Genomic DNA, 21,421 nt, shown 5'->3' with positions numbered 1-21,421 from the left:
CACTATACATGGGAGACGTCGAAAAAATTAGATAGCCTTGCTCTTGACGAGTTCTGTTCCATAAAAGATAGAATTAGCGTGAAAAACAAACGGCAATATTCGAGCCACGTACGCTCAATCTCAGCGACAGCGCTGGCCAAAATATCCTTTTGAGTCTTCTCATCCTTGAGGGCAGCAACAACCTTGTCGATGACGGTCTTAGTGAGGTCAGCCTGCTCGCTCTCTTTCAATTGCTGCTCGTAGCGGACCCAGCTGTCGAGAACAGACTTGAGTTCGGCGGCCATGGTTATCTTTTGGTGTTGAACAAAGTTCTCAGCCTCAAGCTTAGCAGTCTCCTACAGATAGAAGTGTCCATATAATATGAGAAGGAATACCCCGAGTAAGACGCGTAGAGCGTACCTTGGAGAGAGCGAAGAGAGCCTCGGTGACAGAGACGACATCCTTCATTTGTCCAACGGAATCAATGCGCTCCTTAACGGCACCAGTGTGCTCGGCACGAGCGTCGTTGAGAATCTTCTTGATGCGCTGGACGTGACCGTCGGCCCACTCGGTGTATGGCTCACGAATGACCTACACAAGCCCACCAAGCAGTCATGAATTGACATCATTTCCCTACAATTTCCGGAAAACGCACCTTAGCGATGTAGGTGAACACGATGGCGGAGGCAACGAGAATGATTGTCTCTTCGTTGACGACGTAGAGTTCCGAAGAAATGGCCGCGGCAGCAGCACCGACACCGAGAAGAGCAGTGCCGGTTTTGGTGATCAGGTTGGGGGATGAAGGAAGCTTCTCGATGAGTTCCGACGCGCGTTCCGAGGGAGGGGGATTGGTGGCCATCGACCGACTTTTGTCAGAAAAGATGCAAGAAACAGGGTCAGCCGGTGGTCACAACCCATGACACGGAGACGGTCTTACGCGCTATAGCTCTGAGGCAGAGCAACGAAGGCTCTGGGGCGAGCTGAGGGATAATCAGCGGTATACTCGTCAGAAAATCAAAAGCGCACTGACCAGCTGCTCTCAGAGCGCTGATAGCAATTCTGGACACCATTCTAATGCAGAGTTTTGCAGAGGAGGAGGAGGACTGTCGGTGAGCTGGTTGGAAGGAAATATGCGTGGGAACTTTAGTCCGATTTTCCACGATGCACGTCACTGAGGTTAGGGTCACCTCTTTCCTTCTCTTGCCATCATTTGCTATTTTGAAACACTACGGCGACCACAATCTGACCAGCGAGTTGACCTCAAAAACCATGTTTATTGTCACTTTGCCTTGGGCACTAATACTATACGACCTCTACAGAAGCTCCCACATCGACTTTGAAGACTGTTTTGTCTCTCGTAGATAACTGGACGAAGCAGCGCTCCAACTCCAAAGTCGCCAAATCGGTGAAAATATTCACGTCAAAATCATCCGAGATCGATTCCAGGATAATTTCAACAAAGATCTTGACAAAAAGATATTGTAAAGCTGGATATTGAGGCCCAGAAAATACATGATCAAAGTGCCGCCATTGAGCGACCGTTTCGGCATCGAACGACGGATCCGGAACGCCCGCTACATGACATTGGAGTTCGAGATCGATGCGTTCAAGGTGTTTCATCGGTGCTTTTGTTATTAGGAACTGGGAAAGTTTTCCGATATTCTGGTCATAGTTTTCTGGCGTAAACCATGGGATATGGCGTTGAGAGTATGATAGGTAGGTTAAATTCACAAGACGATCCAGGGTAAGTGCCATAGGAGGGACAGAAAATTTCCCTGGATTAGATTGGAAGGTCAGTGATTATCTGATCACGTAACAGACAAAACGTCGAGCTTTGATCAACTGACCATAATTTTCAATCGAGACGGCTTCGAGGGACTGTGCACCTGAGTTGATGACGTCCCATGTCAGGCTTAGCTGTTCGGGCCCATTGCTGAGTGACGCATATGTCTTCAGGTTTTGGAAGGGACTATTAGACGGCCGGTTGGATCGATGTGAGCCCGAATGACTGTTAAAGCAAACCTCTAATATGGGGTAGGGTAGCTCCTGCGCCGAGTGGGAGAACAAGGACATATGCTGCCCGAGAATAGACTGGTGATGACGAAGATATTCAACGTGTGATTTATCGAGGAGTGTGAGAGGAATGTGGTGGATGTCGGATATCCAAAGGTAATTTAAATGAGGTGACTGAATCAGGTCCCAGAGAGCGAGGCGAAACTGTCGGTCGAGCTCATCCCATCTCAGTCCACAGGAGCCCCTGCCAGCACGCGTTATAAGAAGAGACAGTTCCAGCTCCTTGATACCATATCCGTCTCCGTGTAGGCGCCGGATTATGTAAATCAAGTCCTGATCCCCTAGGAACTTCTTTATCCGATTATAATGTTCCAAAGGCGACGAAAAAATCGAGACTTTGTGGTGTGTCCGGAAGGCTATGGATACTCTCTCAATATATTGCCCAATGCCTTCGAGTTGTATGTTTGAAGGCGGCGAAATCAACCCGCGCAAAAGGCCCACACGGTGGCATCCTAGTTCTGTAGAACCATTGGTAATGTGGACGTGCCGAAAGAGTATACGGAGAGCTCGATGTCTGAAGGATTTGGAAACAAAGAGGCATGATCGTAGTGCCCGATTCAAGGACGAGTCTCTCCTGTATGATTTGTTGCCTCGAGAATTGACTTTTAGTTCATCAAAGAGCCTGTCTAAGAGCTCTGGAGGAAGACCGCGGTATGGTGAGAGAGACATTGAGAACCAGAGACACCCAGGGAAGAGAACCACAGTCAATGGCACAACTTGGTATTAAATAGTGAAGTTGTATCTATAAAAATGGGCCAGTTGTTGGGTCAGTTGTCGAATGATGGATGTTCCCCGACTATTGACTCCGTTTGTAACAAGGCTGAGAAAGTGTCTTGAGTCGGGCGAAGCATCCGGGAGTTGAGTACCCGGAAAAGGTGAATTGTTTAGGTTAAATTAACCAACAGTCCACAGCCAGAAATAATTAGAGTCAAGATAGAATTGTGCTCGTGATCTCACAACTCCCTGTGTTATTCCTGACGCCAATGAATACGCGCTCACCGTGAGATTCGGTGGCGTTATCCAGTACTTGTGGAAGGTTTCGCAGTTGTGATAACACCTCGATATAAAAATACGCAGAGTCCATTAGAATAAGTTCAACGGAAGGCGCATAACAGTGTGCTTCACCTGTTCAGAAACCAAAAAAATAGTCTCTCGAATATGTCAAGATGCAATTTGTTGCGCGAGTAGTGAGAATTCAATCCTTAGCTCAGAAAAGATATTTTTCTCTTGATTATGGAGGTTGAGCCTGCACTCCTATTTCTTGAGAGTATATATAGGAATCAAATAGAACGAATAATAAAATTGATGATCAGAGGTTTCAGAAGTTAAACATGACTTTAGGAGCATACCAGTATAGATTTATACGTGCACAAGATTGGGCGAAGGAATTAATGAATGGTGTGTTTGCTAGTCTCGGCCAGAATCGTTGTGGTTGAAGTCAACTTGATAAAATTGTTGGGTGTCCCCAATCAGCTCCGCGAGAATTGATGCACGTGACGGAAAGGACACCGCGACGCGTCTAACCTAAGACGCGTCTTGCAAAGATTCACGATATTTGATAACAATGTGTAAGCACTCGAAGAAATATGAAGATCAAGACTGCACTAAAAAAAAGAGAACAATTCATGACAGAAGATTCAAACCCGAAACTTAAACTCAAACAAACTTCTTGGTGGAGATCGGAATGCCTTCTAAGAACTATACAGAGAATAGGACATTTTTAATGAATATTGAGGGATAGAAGTACAAGATCTAAAAACCTATCTAAATTATGTTTAGAAGATTCAAATCCTTCAAAAGATTACATGATTTTACCCTGGTAAAACAGATATGTAAATATATTAGTTAGCAATTTTCTATTTCTAGTCCACTGTTGCACTCTCGCCTAGTAAAGAATGCGTGGAACAAAGTCAGTGTTAATATTATACTCATGTATGCTCATCCCGGGTAAATGAACAGACAATTAGGATGGTTAATGGAACAAGCACCACTAGATCTAGCAAACTTGGGTAGCTCAAGTGAAACGACGTCAACGATACAAAAGCTGCATATTTGCACTGAGTACAGTGCTATACTTGAGCACGAGTTCATTGACATGACTCAAACTTATAAGATTTTACCACGTACATGTGCAAAAAATTGTAGGGCGTGAGCTGCTCTCTCTGTTACATATCTGCAGTGTTTACCATTCCAGCATAATGTCATACTGAATGCCGCTATGTTTACTACCAGATGTTGTCGTGATAAGATGAATGGGTTTCACTACCTTCAACATCCCAAGAATCCGGAAATTTGACAAATTGAGAGACTCACAAGTGATCTGAGATGAACTTTCATCGGCTTTCGCTGGATTTCCTGCGGTGTTAATGGGTCTTTGAATTGCAAAGACTCTTCCAGGACTTAACGAAAATGATCGCCGGCTTGGCAAATAACGTGGCTGCAGAGTCTATTTTGTCCATCAAGATGAATTCTCGCAGTCCATTTGCCTCTTTTGGTCTGTATGGTTAATCGATAATGAATACCTTCTTAAACAATGAAAGCAGAATAGACCGACATCCCCGGTTTTTTTTTTTGGTCCGGAACCGCGGAATGAGCAAACCTTTGACCCACACTCCACCGCTTAGAGCTTTCCAGGCTTGCTCAGTATCAGAATCCACATGGTATACTTAAGTCTGTCCACCTCAAATAAGAAATATCCCACATTTCAAGTCCCCTTCTCTATGGGGTGAGTGGGGTGAGATAAAAACCTCTACTGATACCCCGCCCCGTTAATAACTACTATCACAGGTTCTAACTTGTCTGGTACAGGGGCTTGTGTCCGCTCACGAGACTGGCCACAAGATTAGCCAAGGTCTACAGTATATCGGCTTTATATCTAGCACGATCAATTATTTCGCCTCAGCTCATTACACCATGTGCATGTGGCAAATGCGCCAGCACCTTGTGAGGTCATATATCTTTTCAGGATGCTCGATTATTTGCTTCAAGCGCGCTGAGGTCACAGTCGACAACTCTCCCAAGTGAATTGCCGTGATAGTTATTGACAGACAGACATGCTATTGTTTATCCTATCACTTGCCCACCAGTGACTGTGATAAAATCCAGACTATGCTGAAGTTTAAACATATTCAGATACGACAAACTGTGATAAGAAAGTATCACCGACGGCCGAAACCTATGTCTGTTTTACAGCATTACAGGGGTACAAAACTTACGCGTACGATTACTCTGGGAGAGCTTGCACAGCGTAAAAATCAGCACTCGTTCCATAGTTCTGGGTCCAGAGAAAGGTCTCCATTTTACAGTTTTATGTCCACAATGCCGATGTCATGGCATCAGTGAATACGCCTCGAGATACGTACTATGTTGAAAGCAAAGTTATTTTAATAACGGACTTTTGGATCCCATATGCTCTAAGATTCTCCAATTCAGGCGTTCGATGGTTTTATTTGCTGTCAATCTTGTCGCCTCATACTTAATTAGAGTCCCAGTCCGTATTTATCCGTCGGCGGCCAGTTGCTCGCTGACGTTCGTAACTCCGCGAAAAATCAAGCGCATGTTTTTCAATTCTACCTAATTAGCACTGTTCGATTGAGGCCGAGGACATTAGTAAAAGTCCAAATTTTATTCTATGCTTAACATATGAGTGATATTAGATATTACGCTCTGTGAATTCCTCTACTTGACCTACCAGAGCCTAGCAGATAATAGCCTGACCAAAAATTATTCAACGCCAAGATCTCAGAGTGATATTGTAGAATATGCCTGAGAAGTAGACTCGAACCCAGTCTCTATAGGTGATAGCTAGCTTACACATGTGGCCTCCGAGTATTAGTCAGTTGAAATTATGTGATGAAATTTATCTGGATATACTAGGAGGGACGGGCGCCAGCTATTTCACCTATATAGACTGGTACGGTTTAGCCGTGAGCGAGTACATGAGAATGATTCTTGGCACTTTTTCGATAAAAATGGTAATAAAAGTCTCACGTGAGATTTACCATGTGATACCAAGCCTGCGCGTATCGCCCGTCGCGTCCGTGTTGAATGACGCATGACTGATTGAAAGACTCTCCTCAACTATGTCATACACAACTCGCACACCTCGCAAATGTACAAACGACGAAAACAAAACACCGTTACGGCGCCCTGCTTCCACGATTGTCTTTCGCCAGCCAAAACTGACACCCAGTCAAACCACGCCGTCAAGAGAGCCTCTCACGCCTTTCAAATCCAATTCAACACCCATTTCTTTTGTTGACGGCCTTACTCCCCAAACCAAAAAGCGAAAAGCGCAGTCGGATATACAGGAGCAGAAGGAGAGACGTAGAAAGGAGAAAGAGGTGAAGGTTCTATCACAACAACAGCAAGAAAACGAGGACATTGACCATTACCTGGGGTTACTCAATGACGGCGGGTACACCCTTCACTCCTTTATGTCCGCGCTTCTCAGAACCACACACCCAGTTCGCTCATCGCAGGTTTCACGCATGCTTGTGAACCATGGCAAATCACTCTTGGACAACATAATGGCCCGTGAGCGAGTTGTAGCCACTGACTGGGCACTGTCAACAACCCGACAGCTTGCTGCAATGGAGGCCGATGCTCTGGCTGCGGAATTCACGCCATCCCGCGGCCAGTCAATGTTTGAAACTCTTGCCCACTTTTCTCTATCGGGTTTCTTGCAGGATGCCGAACGAATTGCACCTACTTTGTACAACCATTTCCGTGTCGTTGCCTTTCCACCCTCGTCGGAGAAGTACAAACACAAACAACATGACCTGGTGTGTTGACTTTATGTTCCAACATATGTTTGTTGCTTACAATTTACCAGATTTTGGCTACAGTTTTTTGTATGCTTGCCAAGTCTCGGAGCGAGCATGCAACCGACTTTCAGACTTCAATGTGCCTATATCTATTGGCCTGCGGCACCTCGAAGTCGCTTTTTAATGTTCTGAATCACGCTGGACTCACACTTTCGTATTCACAAGCTGTTGAAAAGCTGAAAAAGCTGAGCGACGAGTTGCTTGAGGAAACACGGACTATTGCCCACCTGGTTACATTTATGATCATTTGGGATAACATCAATTTCGCCTTCCGTGTCAGTCAACAACGCCACGATGCAAAGGATCATTTCGATAATGGTACAACTGCCACTCTTGTCCCGCTGTTTGGAGTAGAGGTTGGGTCTCTTCCAACGTCCCTCAAACCGCCGCGTGTGGTACGCCCTCAAGTCTTAGAGTTTGATGGTCTCGATTTGCTGCCAAGTTGCGAGGAGGCTTTCCGTGTGCAAAATGGGCAACTTTGGCACATCGAGGACATTCTGTATAACGCATTTCCAGATCTACGCAGTAAATTATTCGCACACATTCTTCCTGCACCAACAGTGCATCAAATTCCAGTGCATCAAACACGTCAGTACCCATTACCGGCAATGCATATCGATGAGTCGAGTCTGGACGGAACACTCAATGTTCTTTCTACAATCTTGCAAACGACACTTCAAATGTCCGAGGAAGATGTCAAACGACATGGTATTATTATTTGTGCTGGAGATCAACTGAGCTTGTCGCTATTGGACAAGGTAAGCCAGTTTATATAGTAATATTACATCTCGCTAATGTTGCACTTTGGAAGGCATCGGCTATTCGGCGTGACGACACAAACTTTCTTGACAACATTGGCCGCTTTACAGAGGGTCAGGAGGGTCTTCTTCACCTCAAATTCTCACACGCTCGTATGATTGCAAATGAATTTTGGGGAAAACCAAATGCACGATCGCCGTGGTCATTATGGAAAGTCAATACTTTGCTTGCTCGGAAACCAATCTCTGCAGGATGGAAAGTAAAGTCGCCAGCCCCTTTCCGTCCGGTTTACGAGCTTATTCTTGATTTAACACTGCCGGCCAACATACTCGATGCTTTCCGAATTCACTGTGGCTACGAAAGCCTAGAAACCTGGATTAAGACCGGTGTTACGAGTGTTGATGATGTCCGTAGGGTTTCTCAGCTGGTTTTGGACAAAAACTGCTCCGGACGCCGTGTGCAATCACTTCGGGCCACCAAAATGCGAGATATTCCTCTCGAAAACATCATTCTTTTCAATCGTGATGCGCTTTATCTTCGCCAGCTCAAATATGCGATCAAAAAGGGTGATGTTGGTGTTGTATTAGATCTTTGCACACATTTAATGTTGGCCTTTCGTGGGACGGGGAAAACGCCAAAATACGCAGATGCATTGTTTGGCATTGTTATGCGTCTAAAAAAGATGAATTCGACACTTCGGTAAGTTGTTGTTGTGATTTTCAATATCGCCTCGCTAACTGTGTTTTTGTCAGAGACGCATGGCTCAACAACTGGCTTGCAAATCTCAGTGGCAAAGTGGATGGGTTCAAAGAAATGGATCTATTGCAGGAGCATCAAAACTTCTGGCTAAAAGTGAGTCGGTTGTCAGTCAGTCAATAGTATTCTGTGTATCATGGGCTGATTTTTGTTATGAGATTATTTATAGTGCCAAAGGGTCAAACCGCAGTTGGCAGTGGCTTTCAATGGTCTCCGTTTGCATTTTTGCATTACGCGATGTGATGCGGCGCATGCACAAGGAGTACTCCACTCCTTTTAATAGCATTAGCCACACCACTCCGACAACAGCAACAGACATTGCCACCTTGCGTACCCATTTGGAAGCTCAATCATTGCAAACCTATACACCAAAACGTGAAAATAATGACGACTGTGTTGAAGCGCGTGACCTTCTTCAAGCCGGCTCGGAATATGCAAACAAACCGTCAGCATATCATAACTTCAAGTATGCAAAGATTAAGACTACGCATCGAGGGACTAAATCATCAAATTTATCAGAAGAGTCGGTATACGAAAATGCGAATGACAAAGGTGTGTTTGAGGACGGAAATGATATTGATATTGGTTCAGATCTTTGTATGAGTATAGAGGATTTGTTGATGGACAACGAAGAGTTTCCTATAGGTGCAGATGGTGATTATTATGTATCAATTGTACAGGGCATCGCAAACGAGTTAAGTATATACAACTAATCACAAAAGTTTTCTGGTGTCAATATATCTGCAAATGATATCGAAGCATACGGTGCAGGCACACTTGTTGAGTCCTTCGACTTCTCCTTTTCTGAACTTTCTACTCGCCTGTTCTCAAGAGCATTGTTGATATTCTCTAGTTCCTCCATAAGCATTAAGCCCCACTTGTTAGGTCCATCAATGCTTGAATCATGGCCAAATCCCCATCGCACAATTTGACGGAGGTGAGAATAATCTCTGATTAGCTCGCCACAGCTTGCAATCTTATTAATTACCTCATCGGAGATAATCATACTACTTGAAAAGCTTGATAGGTTGCTGTAAACCGCGTCCATCAGATTATGCTCTCGGAACTTGAAGAGTTTATTTCGAATATAGTTCTGTTCTTCTTCTGGCATTTTTTTCTTGCGTCCACGCTTTAAGCTGGTGAGTTGATGTCGCACTATATTGTCCAATGGAAATAAATGAGGCTGACAGTTGTCACAGCACCGTGAAGTATGTGTAGTGGGGTTATACGTTGTCGTTTCCTGATATATAAGCTGAACTAATGTTCAGGTAAGTACTATACAATATTAGAATAAAAGAAACTTGACACTCACGTTTGCTTGCATTATTAAAGAATGCATCCCAGATCTTTCGGCGGCACTCTTTTGTGATCACAAAATTTAGCAAGGCCCGAGTTTCTTGCAGGTGAGTGTTTGTTTTTGTTTGCACTTTCCGTTTGCCTTTGGAGTGCCGTACAGAAGGTGTCATCGCAAACGTAGCATCAGCGTCTTCGTTATCTGACTCAGCTGCATTTGCAATTCGGACTCCTTCTTCATCTAGTGCTTCGACAGAGCGATCCAGTTCTTGTTCACTAATAGGCCGATTTAATGCCTCGCCTTCAGCAGCCGCCATGACAATAGTATCGTTAAATGCATCCTCAGTAATTTCACCCTTTGCTATTCCTGGATTAACAATTAGTATTGCCTCAGCATCTGTATTGAGGTCTCTTCCTGCACGACCAATTCTCTGTACAAGAGAACAGAAGGTTTCAGGCAACCCCCATAGGACAACTCGAGCAATATTGCGGAGGTCGCATCCCTGAGGTATGTTATTAGATTTGGTAAAATTAAATCATACAGACGCACCATTCCTAATGCCTCTGTACAGATGACAATCCGGATTTTATTATCAGAAAGCAGCTGTTCAATTTCGCGTTTACGGTCATTTCCAACGCAAGAATGGTAGAAAGCAATGGTATTGCGAGGTATGCTTTGCTCTTCTGCCCAATCTCGAAGTCGATCAGCACAGTCCTCTGTTGTTGCACGCTGATTGCAATATACAAGAGTAACAGGTATGTCGTCCGAGTTATTTGCGTTTTGTGGAATTAAAAACCGCAAATCAGCCTTTGACGCATTGTCAAACTCCATGGTACGGACAGATAATGCAATGTTTGGTCGAGCGTTACTAACCCTGACCATTTTTGGATTTGCCAAACGTAGCTTTCCTAAGACATCGCTGAGAACATGGTCTGGTAATGTTGCCGATGCCGCTAAAATGGGTACATTGACAGGAATTCGACCTCGCAAGATGCCCAAGTTGCCATAATCTGGCCGAAAGCTACCACCCCACATGGTAATACAGTGGGCTTCATCAATGTTTACAGACCGAAGATGGTCTGTGATTTCTGGCTTCGACCAGACAAATTTGTGAAACTCAGGTGAAGCTGCAATCTCTGGCGAGACCATAATGTGTTGAAACACCCCTCTAAGAATGTCGGAATACAGCTGATCTTTTCCGACTTGAGAAACTGTCTGTGCACAAACAGCTACAGTGTTTAACACAGCGCTTGATGTCTAGTAGGTGTCCAATGAATTATTAATAACATATTAATTCTCCTATTACAAAATTTGATACGTACTTGGTCAATCATCAGAGCAGTCAATGGTGATACGGTGATTGACATATCAGATTTACATAGCATCAGTGGCAGCAAGAAGCACAGTGATTTCCCGCAACCCGTGCCAACATCAAGAACCACATCTTTTCCTTGCAAAATTGCCTCGGCAGCTATTAATTGCCATCGGAAAGGTCTTTTGCAAAGTATTTTCCATGAGAGATCGCTAAGAATGTTCAAAAGGGCTTCGTCTCCTTTGTACTGTTGAACCTTTGAAGAAATAGGCATTTCGAAGATGGAGTAAGAAAAATTGAGATTTGAAACATAGCTACACCAATGTTTTCGTACACATATTGGCTGACCAGTCTCAATTCAAATCATCCGACCTGGTAAAAATACTGCATAGATTACTTTTCCAAAGCCATTCTGCTCTGTACATCTCAATACTATTAAACAGATTAGGGGTGCTAATTAACGACGCGTCGACGCCAAGGTAGTATAAATGATGGTGTTTGGCCAAGGCCTTGCACGTGCACCTTTTATTCCCTATTTCAGCCAAAATGTGCCAAGGCTCGCTCTCATGTACTGCCTTACGGTTAAACCCCACCAGACTATCTACGGAGTATACCGTGTGAAACCTGGTATATCCGGATTGTCTGGAGTCGAGACTACCTGAGAAGCTGATCGAGGTCATTGCCGCCCATGTGCGTTTATTTCCTCGCGCACGCGACAATAACGTGGCGTTATCACCCCTCGACCCTGTCCCAGAGAACGAGTACGCGCCGGGTTCACCACGCGCCACTTACAGGCTCCGTGTAATTATGATCCATGGACACTGATCATATGAACTGATGTTGACCGATGTAGGCTTTCTGTCGTGTAACATTCACTGGTCTTCTCCTTTTACACCGTTTGTACTCGTTTGTAGTGCCTATGATTAACGCCTGATAGCCTACATTTGATAACAAACGTGGGGTCTGGAGAAGCCGCGGCGCTTATAGGTAACATGTTGACTGGCGTTTCAGATTTTTAAATTTCCAGGGACCATTGCATCCGCGCTCTTACTGCTGCAAGCCGCTTCATCGCACTTGTTGGAGCACACAATCCCACAGAATCATACCGCACGGCGACACTCCGGAACCATAAAGGTTTGCCAGATCTCTGGGCTATGTCAACTGGTCAATCTCATCCTTTGCCAATCCTGGATTTTATATCAGTCTTTAGGCGGCCGAATGAGGCTCGCAATTTTAACTCAGTTCGCATTGGTTTGACTTGAACAAAGTACCTCAAAGTGAGCCAGGTCCAAGAACCAACCCCAACTTTTAAACGTCTTTACCCCAGATGGCATCCCACTGTTGTCCGTGTTCGAAGTTCGAATCTAACTCAATCCTTGATTGTGTTCTGCTGCTTGCTTTCAAAGCTCGTTTATCTTCATGAAGGTGAGTCTACGGCATCTCGGCACATGTGGCGAGGGACATGATCTAAAACGGGAATGTGCCACCCCTAACTTGTCTATCTACTTACTATAACAAGATCTAAGACGAACAGGCTTGCAAATAAATAGGTACTATTACAGCATTTATCTGTAGTACATTCCTCGTACATTTCCACTCTAGAAAATGAGTGTCAATGATGTCCTACTATTGACGGTGCTTCTTGGCGGTCTTCTTTTAAGCAGTTTCTTCAAGCGGCTGGTGGTTCTCCCGAGAAACCCATATGCACATTTATCATACTTCTTCCAGTTGTAGTTCTAAAGGAACCATTGTACATTGATCTGCATTTTGACTCAACGTCAATTAATGCCTCGTTTTCTAATATACACCTGGGACCAGAAATTTCAATGCAATAACCTCTGGGAATGGCCACGTTTGTTGAGCCTCTCCTTATCAGTGAGCTCGATGAGAGAGCACACATTCACTAGAAGGCTTAGTCTAGCTCGTAGTGTAATTTTTCGTATTTTTTAACTCACAAATCGTTTTTACAATACTTACTTGTCGACTCACTGTCGTTGTTCCCAGCCTCGTGGGGCTCCGTGGCGGGGCGTTGATAATTAATGCTGATCTTGAAGGGATCACCAGCGTCGATACACAATTCATAAGGTATGGCAGAAAGAAGTTGTTCAGACTTCTTTCCATTCTCTAGTGCAAATCCAAGAAAATCCTGAAGGAAAGCCATTAACAGCATGAGGACCGTCCCGGTCCGGAGACTGCTATGCACCATAATACCTTCAATGACTGTATGCGGTCTAGGTTGTCTGCTGGTGAGGGCAGCGGGCTACTATAGATGTAGGACCAAGCTTTCTGAAAAGAATGGTGATGGTAATGAAAAAATTGCATGATCTTATATTTGCTAATGGTGTTCCTCAAAATACGGCACGTATAGGATGCCTATAGCTCGAGTCTCAGTAAATGTACGTGTAATCAGGTTTCTGTATATCAGCTCAGAGCAGATGGTGGAGCCCTCTGTAGAATGGGCGCACAGCCAAAACGAACCTCCATATCAAATGATGGGGCCACTTCAGCCCCCAAAAAGATGAAAGAGTCCCAGAGTAACTTTGAATATGCGGAGGCTCTGCGTGGTAGCTTACAGCGCTGTGTATCAAAGATTCAGATGTGCTAGTTTATGCATAAACTTAGCCTTGAAACAAATACGAACTTTTTCTGACAAACTGCACAAAGTGTAAAGAAACAACGCTTATTCTATTTTTAGAATCAGGGGCCGGCACGTACGGATGTCCAGTCGAGTCGTGTCGTCCTTGTTATGCATCATGCCACAGGAAGCCAATTACCATATGTATATGGGAATACCGCGAGCTATACATCGAAGAGGCACCATTATTGTTCATTAGCTGAAATGCAAGTAGGGGTTTTTATCTGGTAACTACAAGTACTAGTACTACCACTACTCGAGTCGGACAATATAAGCGTACATATCATTAGAAAAATACACAGAAGTTTTGACAAGGCATTTCATTATAGTTGTAATCTTCGGTACTCAATGCCAATAGATGTTTGACACTGAAAACTTGTCGTGCCTATCATGGTCACTGCCAGTGTCGACAACTGTCTAGGTATGTCATGTACTAGCAATAAAAAAACGACTCGAGTGCCAACTTGCTTTTTCGAGGCTTATTTTAACGCTATATCACATTCAACTTCGTGATCTTGCAAAGTTGATTGCAATAAATATAGAGTGGGAAAGCACACGGCTGTTTCGATCGATGTGCCTCTGTGTGTACATAAGTGGATTCCACTCCTTAATCAACCCTGCTCGGATTTATCTTCAAAACCCACCTTCCGACACATTGACGTCGCTGTTAGATGTCGCCTGCGCAGATCATTGAGGGGCTCCCCGACATGTAGCCAGTCAGTTGGATTCTATGCCAACTTCTTTGACTGTTATTCAGCAACTTGATTTGAAAAGCATAGTATGGTGTCGGCGTACACCTGTGGTCGTTTCTCCGGACAGACTCCTCAGAGTCTGTATCATTATTGAGCTATCGAAAGTCTAATGTAACATCAATAATTAATAAAGGACACTTCAACTCTATCCAGCAACATGATCCAACCTACCTACCTATCTACATAATACCATACATACTCACCCACCCACCCATAAGCAGGATAACCGGACATTGATGTGGATGGGTTTACAAACGCAGTCCGCAGGATTACCAACACCCTAAAATCCGACCTTGTAATAGCTGTATGTACAATGCGCACAAGTGTGTCATCCGCCGAGAGTCCCACTGATTTCATTCCCATCGGACGAGGTGATACATTACCAATGATGCCCGTCAAAAGCCATCCATCCAAACCAACTGCTCCATCGCACGCTCGCAAAAAAAAAAAACGCGCGCAAAGCGGCAAACGTGAACGTGTGCCGTAAATGTAATGGTAACTCGTAGCGTACAGTTCACCAGTCGGTTTCCATGGTCAACTGGATACCAGTTGTACCAGTACACGTACGGGTGGGCTCCGAGTGTAGTATACTGCGGGCGCCTGTCAGAGATCACAGTGTGGTATGTACTTACTTAGCAGCACGTCGCTGTGTAACATGACCGCACCGCGTGGCGCGGGTGGGTTGAAACGTAACGCCTCTGCAAAGTCAGTGGCACTAGGCAGAGACAGAGCCGGTTCGATTCCATGAGAGCCTGGTTGCCCACTCAACGAGCGGAGTGGGCAGACCGCAGTGGGTAACAGCAGCCAACACCCAACACCCAACGAAGGGGTCGAGGGCGGAGTACTGATGTCAATCACTCTGAGCCCGAGCGAGACGGTGAAGGTTACCACTCACTTACCTGCGAAGCTTTTCAAGTAGAATGAACTGAAGACGGAGTCTCCGTGGCTCAATCGACCTAGTAGTTAAACGAGACCATGGGCTTTGTTCATCAGTTCAAGGCCAATCAAAGCCAAAGCATAGACAGGAAAACTTCGTGTAGTACAAAGCCATCCTGAATGTCCGCCTCGGGTGGAATGTTATAACTTAGCCTCGCGTGTGTATGTATAACTCAAAACCTCAAAGGTTCGCGGGCCCCCGGGATCTATAAATAAAGGCGCCCGATCGAGTTAATACAATATGCCCAGCGTCAAAAAAAAATTTAGAGTTGGCCGTAGCCTCTTCTGGCCATGAGGCTCCAAGTGCTGAAAGCGTTTAACCAAACCTTAACCCGGGCCTGTTGGGGAACTAGGGAAACGCATCAGCATGGGTGGCTAGTGGTGGTAAGAGTCAATTTGGACAGACCCGTGGGTGGTGGATGCAAGTAAATACTTCTTCGAGCTTTGGGTTTTGACTTTTTTTTTGATCGCAGTGTACTGGATGATGATGCTTTCGGCTACAATCTTTGCTTTCCGGCCAAAGTCCAAAGCTCATAGTTTCAAAGCTCAAAGCTGATTGATGCGTGTATACTTATACACTCCAGCGCAGTCTCGGTCGGACGAGTCACCATGAACCTAGGCAAAGCCTCGCTTCGGAAATGGGGTCGGAATGAGCATTGGGTTTTTCGACCCTCGGGCAGCAGGCCTGCGCTCAGATTGATTCAGAGAGCACGATGGCAGGCCGCTGAGCTGCTGAGCTGCTGATCATCAGGCCTACAGGGGTGGGAAGAGGTTCTGGTAGCTTACCGGGGTCGAGGAGATTAATAGCTACTGGCCGACCCAGTGGAACAGAGGGTTGGACGGGGCGCTGGTCGGACGGCAAAAATTGTTACTGTATATTTATTGTCAGTGGTATTGCCCGTAATGTTCCTCTGAGGTCGCTGTTCGCGGCTTTGCTAAGGGCGTAAGGATATATCTTGGATATTTCGGTCGATTTAAGTTGCATGATATCAGGATGGTCATGATGTCTTTATAAGTAAGGTTTTATGATCTAGGTAGCCAGACATTGCAAACTACACTTTGCGTTTTTTACCTATTGGTGTATCACCCAGCACATCCTCGTTCCATCAGTGGATTGATCGGCTCGGACTCGGAGGTATGATACTTGCGTCTGCATCACACTCTTGTTGGTTTTTTGCCATTGATACTTGAGCAAGTCCGCGTCGAGCTCGTCGATTGACAAGAACGGATGATGGCATCGAGGTTTTGATGGTATTTAATAAATAAGTGCCTCCGATGGTCCTTGATGTCGACAGAAACTGCTGGAAGGCTGTGTTTTCAACAAACCATCTCCAAAGCTATACTGTTGAACTACCCAGAGGTTGTGCAGATTGCTAAAAATTGGCATTGGTTTCCCGAAGAGTGCAGTACCCAAAATTGGGGTGTGTTTCTGGTATTTGGACCCGAACCCCAAGGCGGCCTCCGAGCTCGTTTAGTTACTTATTTACAAGTCGATATCTTCCCGGTGATGTCGATATATCGCCTCCTTCTTCTCGCCCGAACGGCGGCCTATAAGATGGCTTGGCTTGGCGGTACGGTATGGGTCATCGTCTGGTTTCCTGATAAAGGTGGCATCAAGTTTAAGTATGATGTCCTAGAACCCAGTCTATTCGGGCAGAGTTCGACTTGCTAAGCAAAGAGGAATGAAAATAAGCCTGCTATTCGGATTCGTCAGGATTTTTAGTCTCTGGTACTTGCGGTCTCATTATGGATCCATCCATAATTGTGGGTTTATAACTTTTATCCCCATGTATGCAAGTTTGGCGTGAAATTTGCGTGTCGGCTTGACCTTAATTGGACACTGCAGATTGTCCCTGCAAAGCGCAATAGAATTGTCAAGATAGCGGGTCAAAATGCGCATATATCTACCTGATGGCGCACCTTGTGTCCTTTTGCACTGCAGGACACCAATACGCGCCAGGTACGCGTACCTAGAGCAAAAGAGGGTCCTTTCTCGAACTTGAAGGTCATCTGAGCAAGGTGTGATAAGTATGCTATGTTTTGATATGATATGGGTACGTTTACTGATGTGGTCGTCGGCCGGAAATGACTGGCGACGCCCTACGTACGTGCGTACGTACGTATATGCGCGTCACCGGCAGGAGGTTTAGATTTCTTGACATTGGACAAAGGCAGCAACAAACAGAAGGTGAATTTAGAGGGATGTGGGAACTGGTTTGAATTGACACGGGCACCTCGAGACTGCTGCGAAGCAGAGAAGGAAGAGGAAGCGAAGACAGGATCGAGGATCGCGTAAGGAGTGCCGCCGCTTGAATGATAGTTAAAAAATGAGATTTACGCTAGCGTCGAAGTGGTTCATGAGATTTGCAAAGAGAGCTATGTATTGGTACTATGTGCTATAGGCGACGCATATAGATATTGGACAGGATATGTGGGATTCTGAGAACGAGTGGATGGATTGTGGGCTTTGGTTTGCAGGTGGTTTGGTTGAGAGACGGAGGCAGCCGGGGGGTGGTTTGGGTTGGGTTGACTGTGGGATTTACGTCTATTGAATATTATTGATCTCAGATCGGGTATTACCTTCGCTCCGAATTACACGCCCTTTTTTGTAAAATCGTATTTTCCGCCTGCCTCTTTCTTGCTTTCTACGGAGGATCCTCTGCTGCATGGCGCACAGGTAAAAGCCACACAAGCTCGCTCTATTCCCCACAATGGCACACATGGACAGCTACTCTACAGACTACTCTCAGCGCCAGCACTGGCCCAGCCATCTCCTGCCCCCGCATCCCCAGTCCTCCTTCCCCTCACCGCCAGGCAGCGACCACGGCCACCACTATCCCCCATTCTTCCAGACACAGGCTCAGGCCCATGTCGCCCAGCAGCAGCAACAGCAGCAACAGCAGCAGCAACAGCCAGACAGGGCCCAGGGCGCTGACCCCATGAACAGAGCCACGTCCTCCCTCTCCCTCAATCTCTCTTCCCTCAGTGTGGCGTCCCCCACCAATCTCTCCCCCATCAACGGCCCTTCTGCAGTGGCGGCGGCGGCGCTCTCCCCAGCGACCCCCATCAGTCCGTCCACCAACCCTTTCGCAGGCTCCCAGCAGCAGCATCACCATCTCCACGGCGTCCACGCCCACAGCCACCCCCATCATATCCAGACCTCGCCCTTCTCCTATGATCCCAGCCAGGGCGCATCTGGCCAGCAGAGTCCCCACCACTACGACGACCAGGCCCCACCTCCAGGCTCATCAGCAGGCTACGACACACGCCGCACTCCTGCACCCTCGCGGTCCTCTTCCTCGGGCGCATCTGCCTCCCAGCTCCCTCGCAAACGCAGCTTCTCTGCAAACCCAAACGGTGCCAACAGCAGTGCAGTCAAGAACAGTAACGGTGGTCCTCCCAGTGCAGCCGCTGGTCAGTCAGGTGGTCTCAGCATCAACGTGAACGTCAACCCACCGCTCGTCGAAGAGGGCATGTACGATGACGAGGCGCGGGACTCGGCCATGGAGCTGGCATCCGCAGCGTCTTACGACGATCTGGACGTGCGCAACGGGTATGAGGGATGCGCGCGGCCCGGTCCTGGCGCAGGAGGCAGTGGCGGCAGCCCTGTTGACGGCAGTGGGAGCACAAGCGGGGCAGAGGAGTCCTTTGGCATTATCGGCAGTGGAGGCGGGGGCGTTGGAGGGACGATGAACATCCTAGGCAAGCCAATCGCGACAAACAATTTTGTCACCAAGCTCTATCAGTACGTTTATCTCTCTCTCTTTGTCTTTCTGCGTACTTTTTCCTGTTCTATTTCTTCCTTTCTCTTTTTTTTTCTCCGTTCATTTTCGTTTTTTCTGTTCCGTCTCTTTTTATGGACCCCGTTTATTCCTTTTCGACCTTTTTTTGATTTGCTTCCGCACTGGTGTTTATATGCGTACCCGCGCGGATTTAAATTGTACCCTCCGGGGATGGATGGCTTCGTTTATTTTTACGGACCCTGCCTTCCGTTGTTGGTTGTCGATTATGATCGAACCACGACCACGAGCCTCGCTTCGTGTGGTGCATAGTATACCTACCCGCCCAGACATGCGCATGCCTTTTTTTTCTGGCCCTGGTTTCTTTTTTGCGCCCGTCCTGCGAACGTGGTGGATGTATGCGTATGCGCCATGCACTATATAGGGGCTTGTCGGACAAATGGAGGTTTAGTGGTTATGTGCGAGGACCCTGATCAAACGTTGAGGGGCCGCGATGCAGATTGGATTGGGAAAGAATCTTCCCGTCTATGGATGTATTCGTGCGCTTTGGCTCCGCCTTAACCGTGGCTGTTGCTTGCTCTTTTCATGCACATTTTTTTTCGTTCTGTTCGGCGATGGACTGGTTTTAGCCCACTTTCATACCACCGCGCCGCATCGTATCGCGTTCAATTAGGGAGAGGCTATCTGCGTCTTCACTCGCAACCGCTGGTGAGGCGAACCGGCGGACCAAACTAGCACCAGACATACGTCATCACATCCATCAATGCCTCGCGTTCTAGCCTGCTTGCGGCGTCGATTTCGGACTCTCGTCGACGCTGCATCCACGCGTGCTGAAAAAGGCGAAAGCCGGGCCACATGCGAACGAGGACCTGCGAGGGTAGTATTGGGGAAGGCTTCTTAGGGGCTGCGTCGTGGACGATATCACAAGGCTTCAAAAATTCACGGATTATGGATGCAAGCTATAGGCGTAACACGGGATGAAAATTTCAGAACATGCGCTCACCTTTTATACTTCACACCACACCCACATTAGTATCCCTCGGAAACGGACGACAGAGTCGTTGTTTATTTGACAGGCAGGGCAGGGAAAAGTTGCTTCGGTTTCTGACCAACTCATCAATACACGCCCCCTCGGGCCCGGCATCATTGAACATGACGACAACGAAATTGCATGCAAGTATACGCACGACACCGAAAAACAAGCGAGCGAGTGACAATCAGTTGTCGTGGAGCGCAATTCAATAGCTAGCGCCCTGTGTCCGTGCGCCCGCTCGCTCGCTCGTGATGTGGGGTATGGGGTACGAACGCGGGGTAATATAGGAGGCTGGGGTGGTGGCGATGTAAATCACCTCCTTTCTTCCCCCTGGATGCCATGTTGTCCTTTTCAATGGTTGAGGCTCCTTTTCCCCGTTCCTTCAAGCATTTTTGTCCGTATCCATCTGCATCTTCCATGTCTATACCTGGTCTGGTCTCATCCTGCTTTGGTCGTCTCGGTCGCCTGCTGCCTTTCTCGCCATACATCCATCCATTCATTTGTCGGTCCTTCCCTTTCCGAGGGTCTTCCTTTTTGCCCACAGTTATAAGCACGACACTGTGTTTACGGATGCCTTTTTTGGGCTGACAATGTGTTGCATTGTGTTTCGTATTGTCCATGGGACGTATCCGTTCGGGTGTTTTTGCTGGCCTTCACGCGAGAAGATATGAAGACAGAAGGAAGAGAGGTCGACTCTGACTTTGGCCAAAGGTGCGGCCTTTTGGATGCGACCCACGCACACCTCCAGCTACATCTCCATGGGTTAGATACCAATGTATCCAAGAGAAGGAAGGGAAGGGAAGGAAGGACATCCGTATTCACGGACGGACCGCCCCTCCTCTCAAAGACAGGTCGAAATAGGATACACTTGACATCAAAGATACCCTCTCCCCTTACCACTCGCCCCCGAAGTTTGCCACTTGCGTCTCATCCCTTGATGGTTGGAAGAGGGAAAAATGTTGCGTTTGACGCGTGCTTGTTTTCCTTTTCTTGTCTTTCCTGATTACCTTTCCTTTCCTCGCGGACGGTGGCCGTCTATATCTGTATCTGTACCCGTCCGTATCTATCTATCAGGAAACGGTCGCACACCCATCGTCTTACTAGCCAACCAGTCAACGGGGCCATCCGCCAACAGCGTAACATGAAATCAAGGTTTTGATTAATTGCGGGGAAGAGGATCCAGAACACTCGGACAGTGGACTTTCTTCTTTCGCCCTTCTTTTTCGGCTCGGGTGCTTTTGTTTCGAAACAGTGTGGAAAAGTGGGTAAAATATGGCGAATCTAATCTCGTGCTCTTCGTGCTCGTGGTCTTTGCGGTTCTCGGTA

At 46.6% G+C, this 21,421-nt stretch overlaps 4 protein-coding genes across 4 annotated transcripts; 2 read left to right on the top strand and 2 right to left on the bottom strand.

The window, feature by feature from the left end:
* Positions 1-27: 27 nt before the first annotated feature.
* Positions 28-1,049, bottom strand: JR316_0007871 (ATP synthase subunit 4, mitochondrial; the record flags this gene model as incomplete). The annotated part of the gene is made up of 6 exons (XM_047893593.1): positions 28-53; positions 113-335; positions 400-570; positions 635-845; positions 917-959; positions 1,010-1,049. The coding sequence occupies 6 exons, from the start codon at positions 1,047-1,049 to the stop codon at positions 28-30; spliced, it is 714 nt and encodes a 237-aa protein (XP_047746908.1).
* Positions 1,050-1,281: 232 nt separating this feature from the next.
* JR316_0007870 (uncharacterized protein) lies at positions 1,282-2,052 on the bottom strand (the record flags this gene model as incomplete). Its single annotated transcript, XM_047893592.1, has 2 exons — positions 1,282-1,754; positions 1,827-2,052. 2 exons carry the CDS (start codon positions 2,050-2,052, stop codon positions 1,282-1,284), a joined length of 699 nt encoding a protein of 232 aa, XP_047746907.1.
* A 4,082-nt stretch (positions 2,053-6,134) lies between these two features.
* JR316_0007869 (uncharacterized protein) lies at positions 6,135-9,106 on the top strand (the record flags this gene model as incomplete). The annotated part of the gene is made up of 5 exons (XM_047893591.1): positions 6,135-6,836; positions 6,887-7,636; positions 7,690-8,336; positions 8,390-8,489; positions 8,552-9,106. The coding sequence occupies 5 exons, from the start codon at positions 6,135-6,137 to the stop codon at positions 9,104-9,106; spliced, it is 2,754 nt and encodes a 917-aa protein (XP_047746906.1).
* An 8,927-nt stretch (positions 9,107-18,033) lies between these two features.
* On the top strand, positions 18,034-19,486 carry JR316_0007868 (uncharacterized protein; the record flags this gene model as incomplete). The annotated part of the gene is made up of 2 exons (XM_047893590.1): positions 18,034-19,067; positions 19,375-19,486. The coding sequence occupies 2 exons, from the start codon at positions 18,034-18,036 to the stop codon at positions 19,484-19,486; spliced, it is 1,146 nt and encodes a 381-aa protein (XP_047746905.1).
* Between the last annotated feature and the right edge of the window lie 1,935 nt (positions 19,487-21,421).

This window comes from Psilocybe cubensis, chromosome 7 (genome assembly GCF_017499595.1).
Source record: "Psilocybe cubensis strain MGC-MH-2018 chromosome 7, whole genome shotgun sequence".
NCBI lineage: Eukaryota > Fungi > Basidiomycota > Agaricomycetes > Agaricales > Agrocybaceae > Psilocybe > Psilocybe cubensis.
Note: the sequence above shows the minus strand (reverse complement) of the source record. Positions and strands in the feature narration are given on the sequence as shown.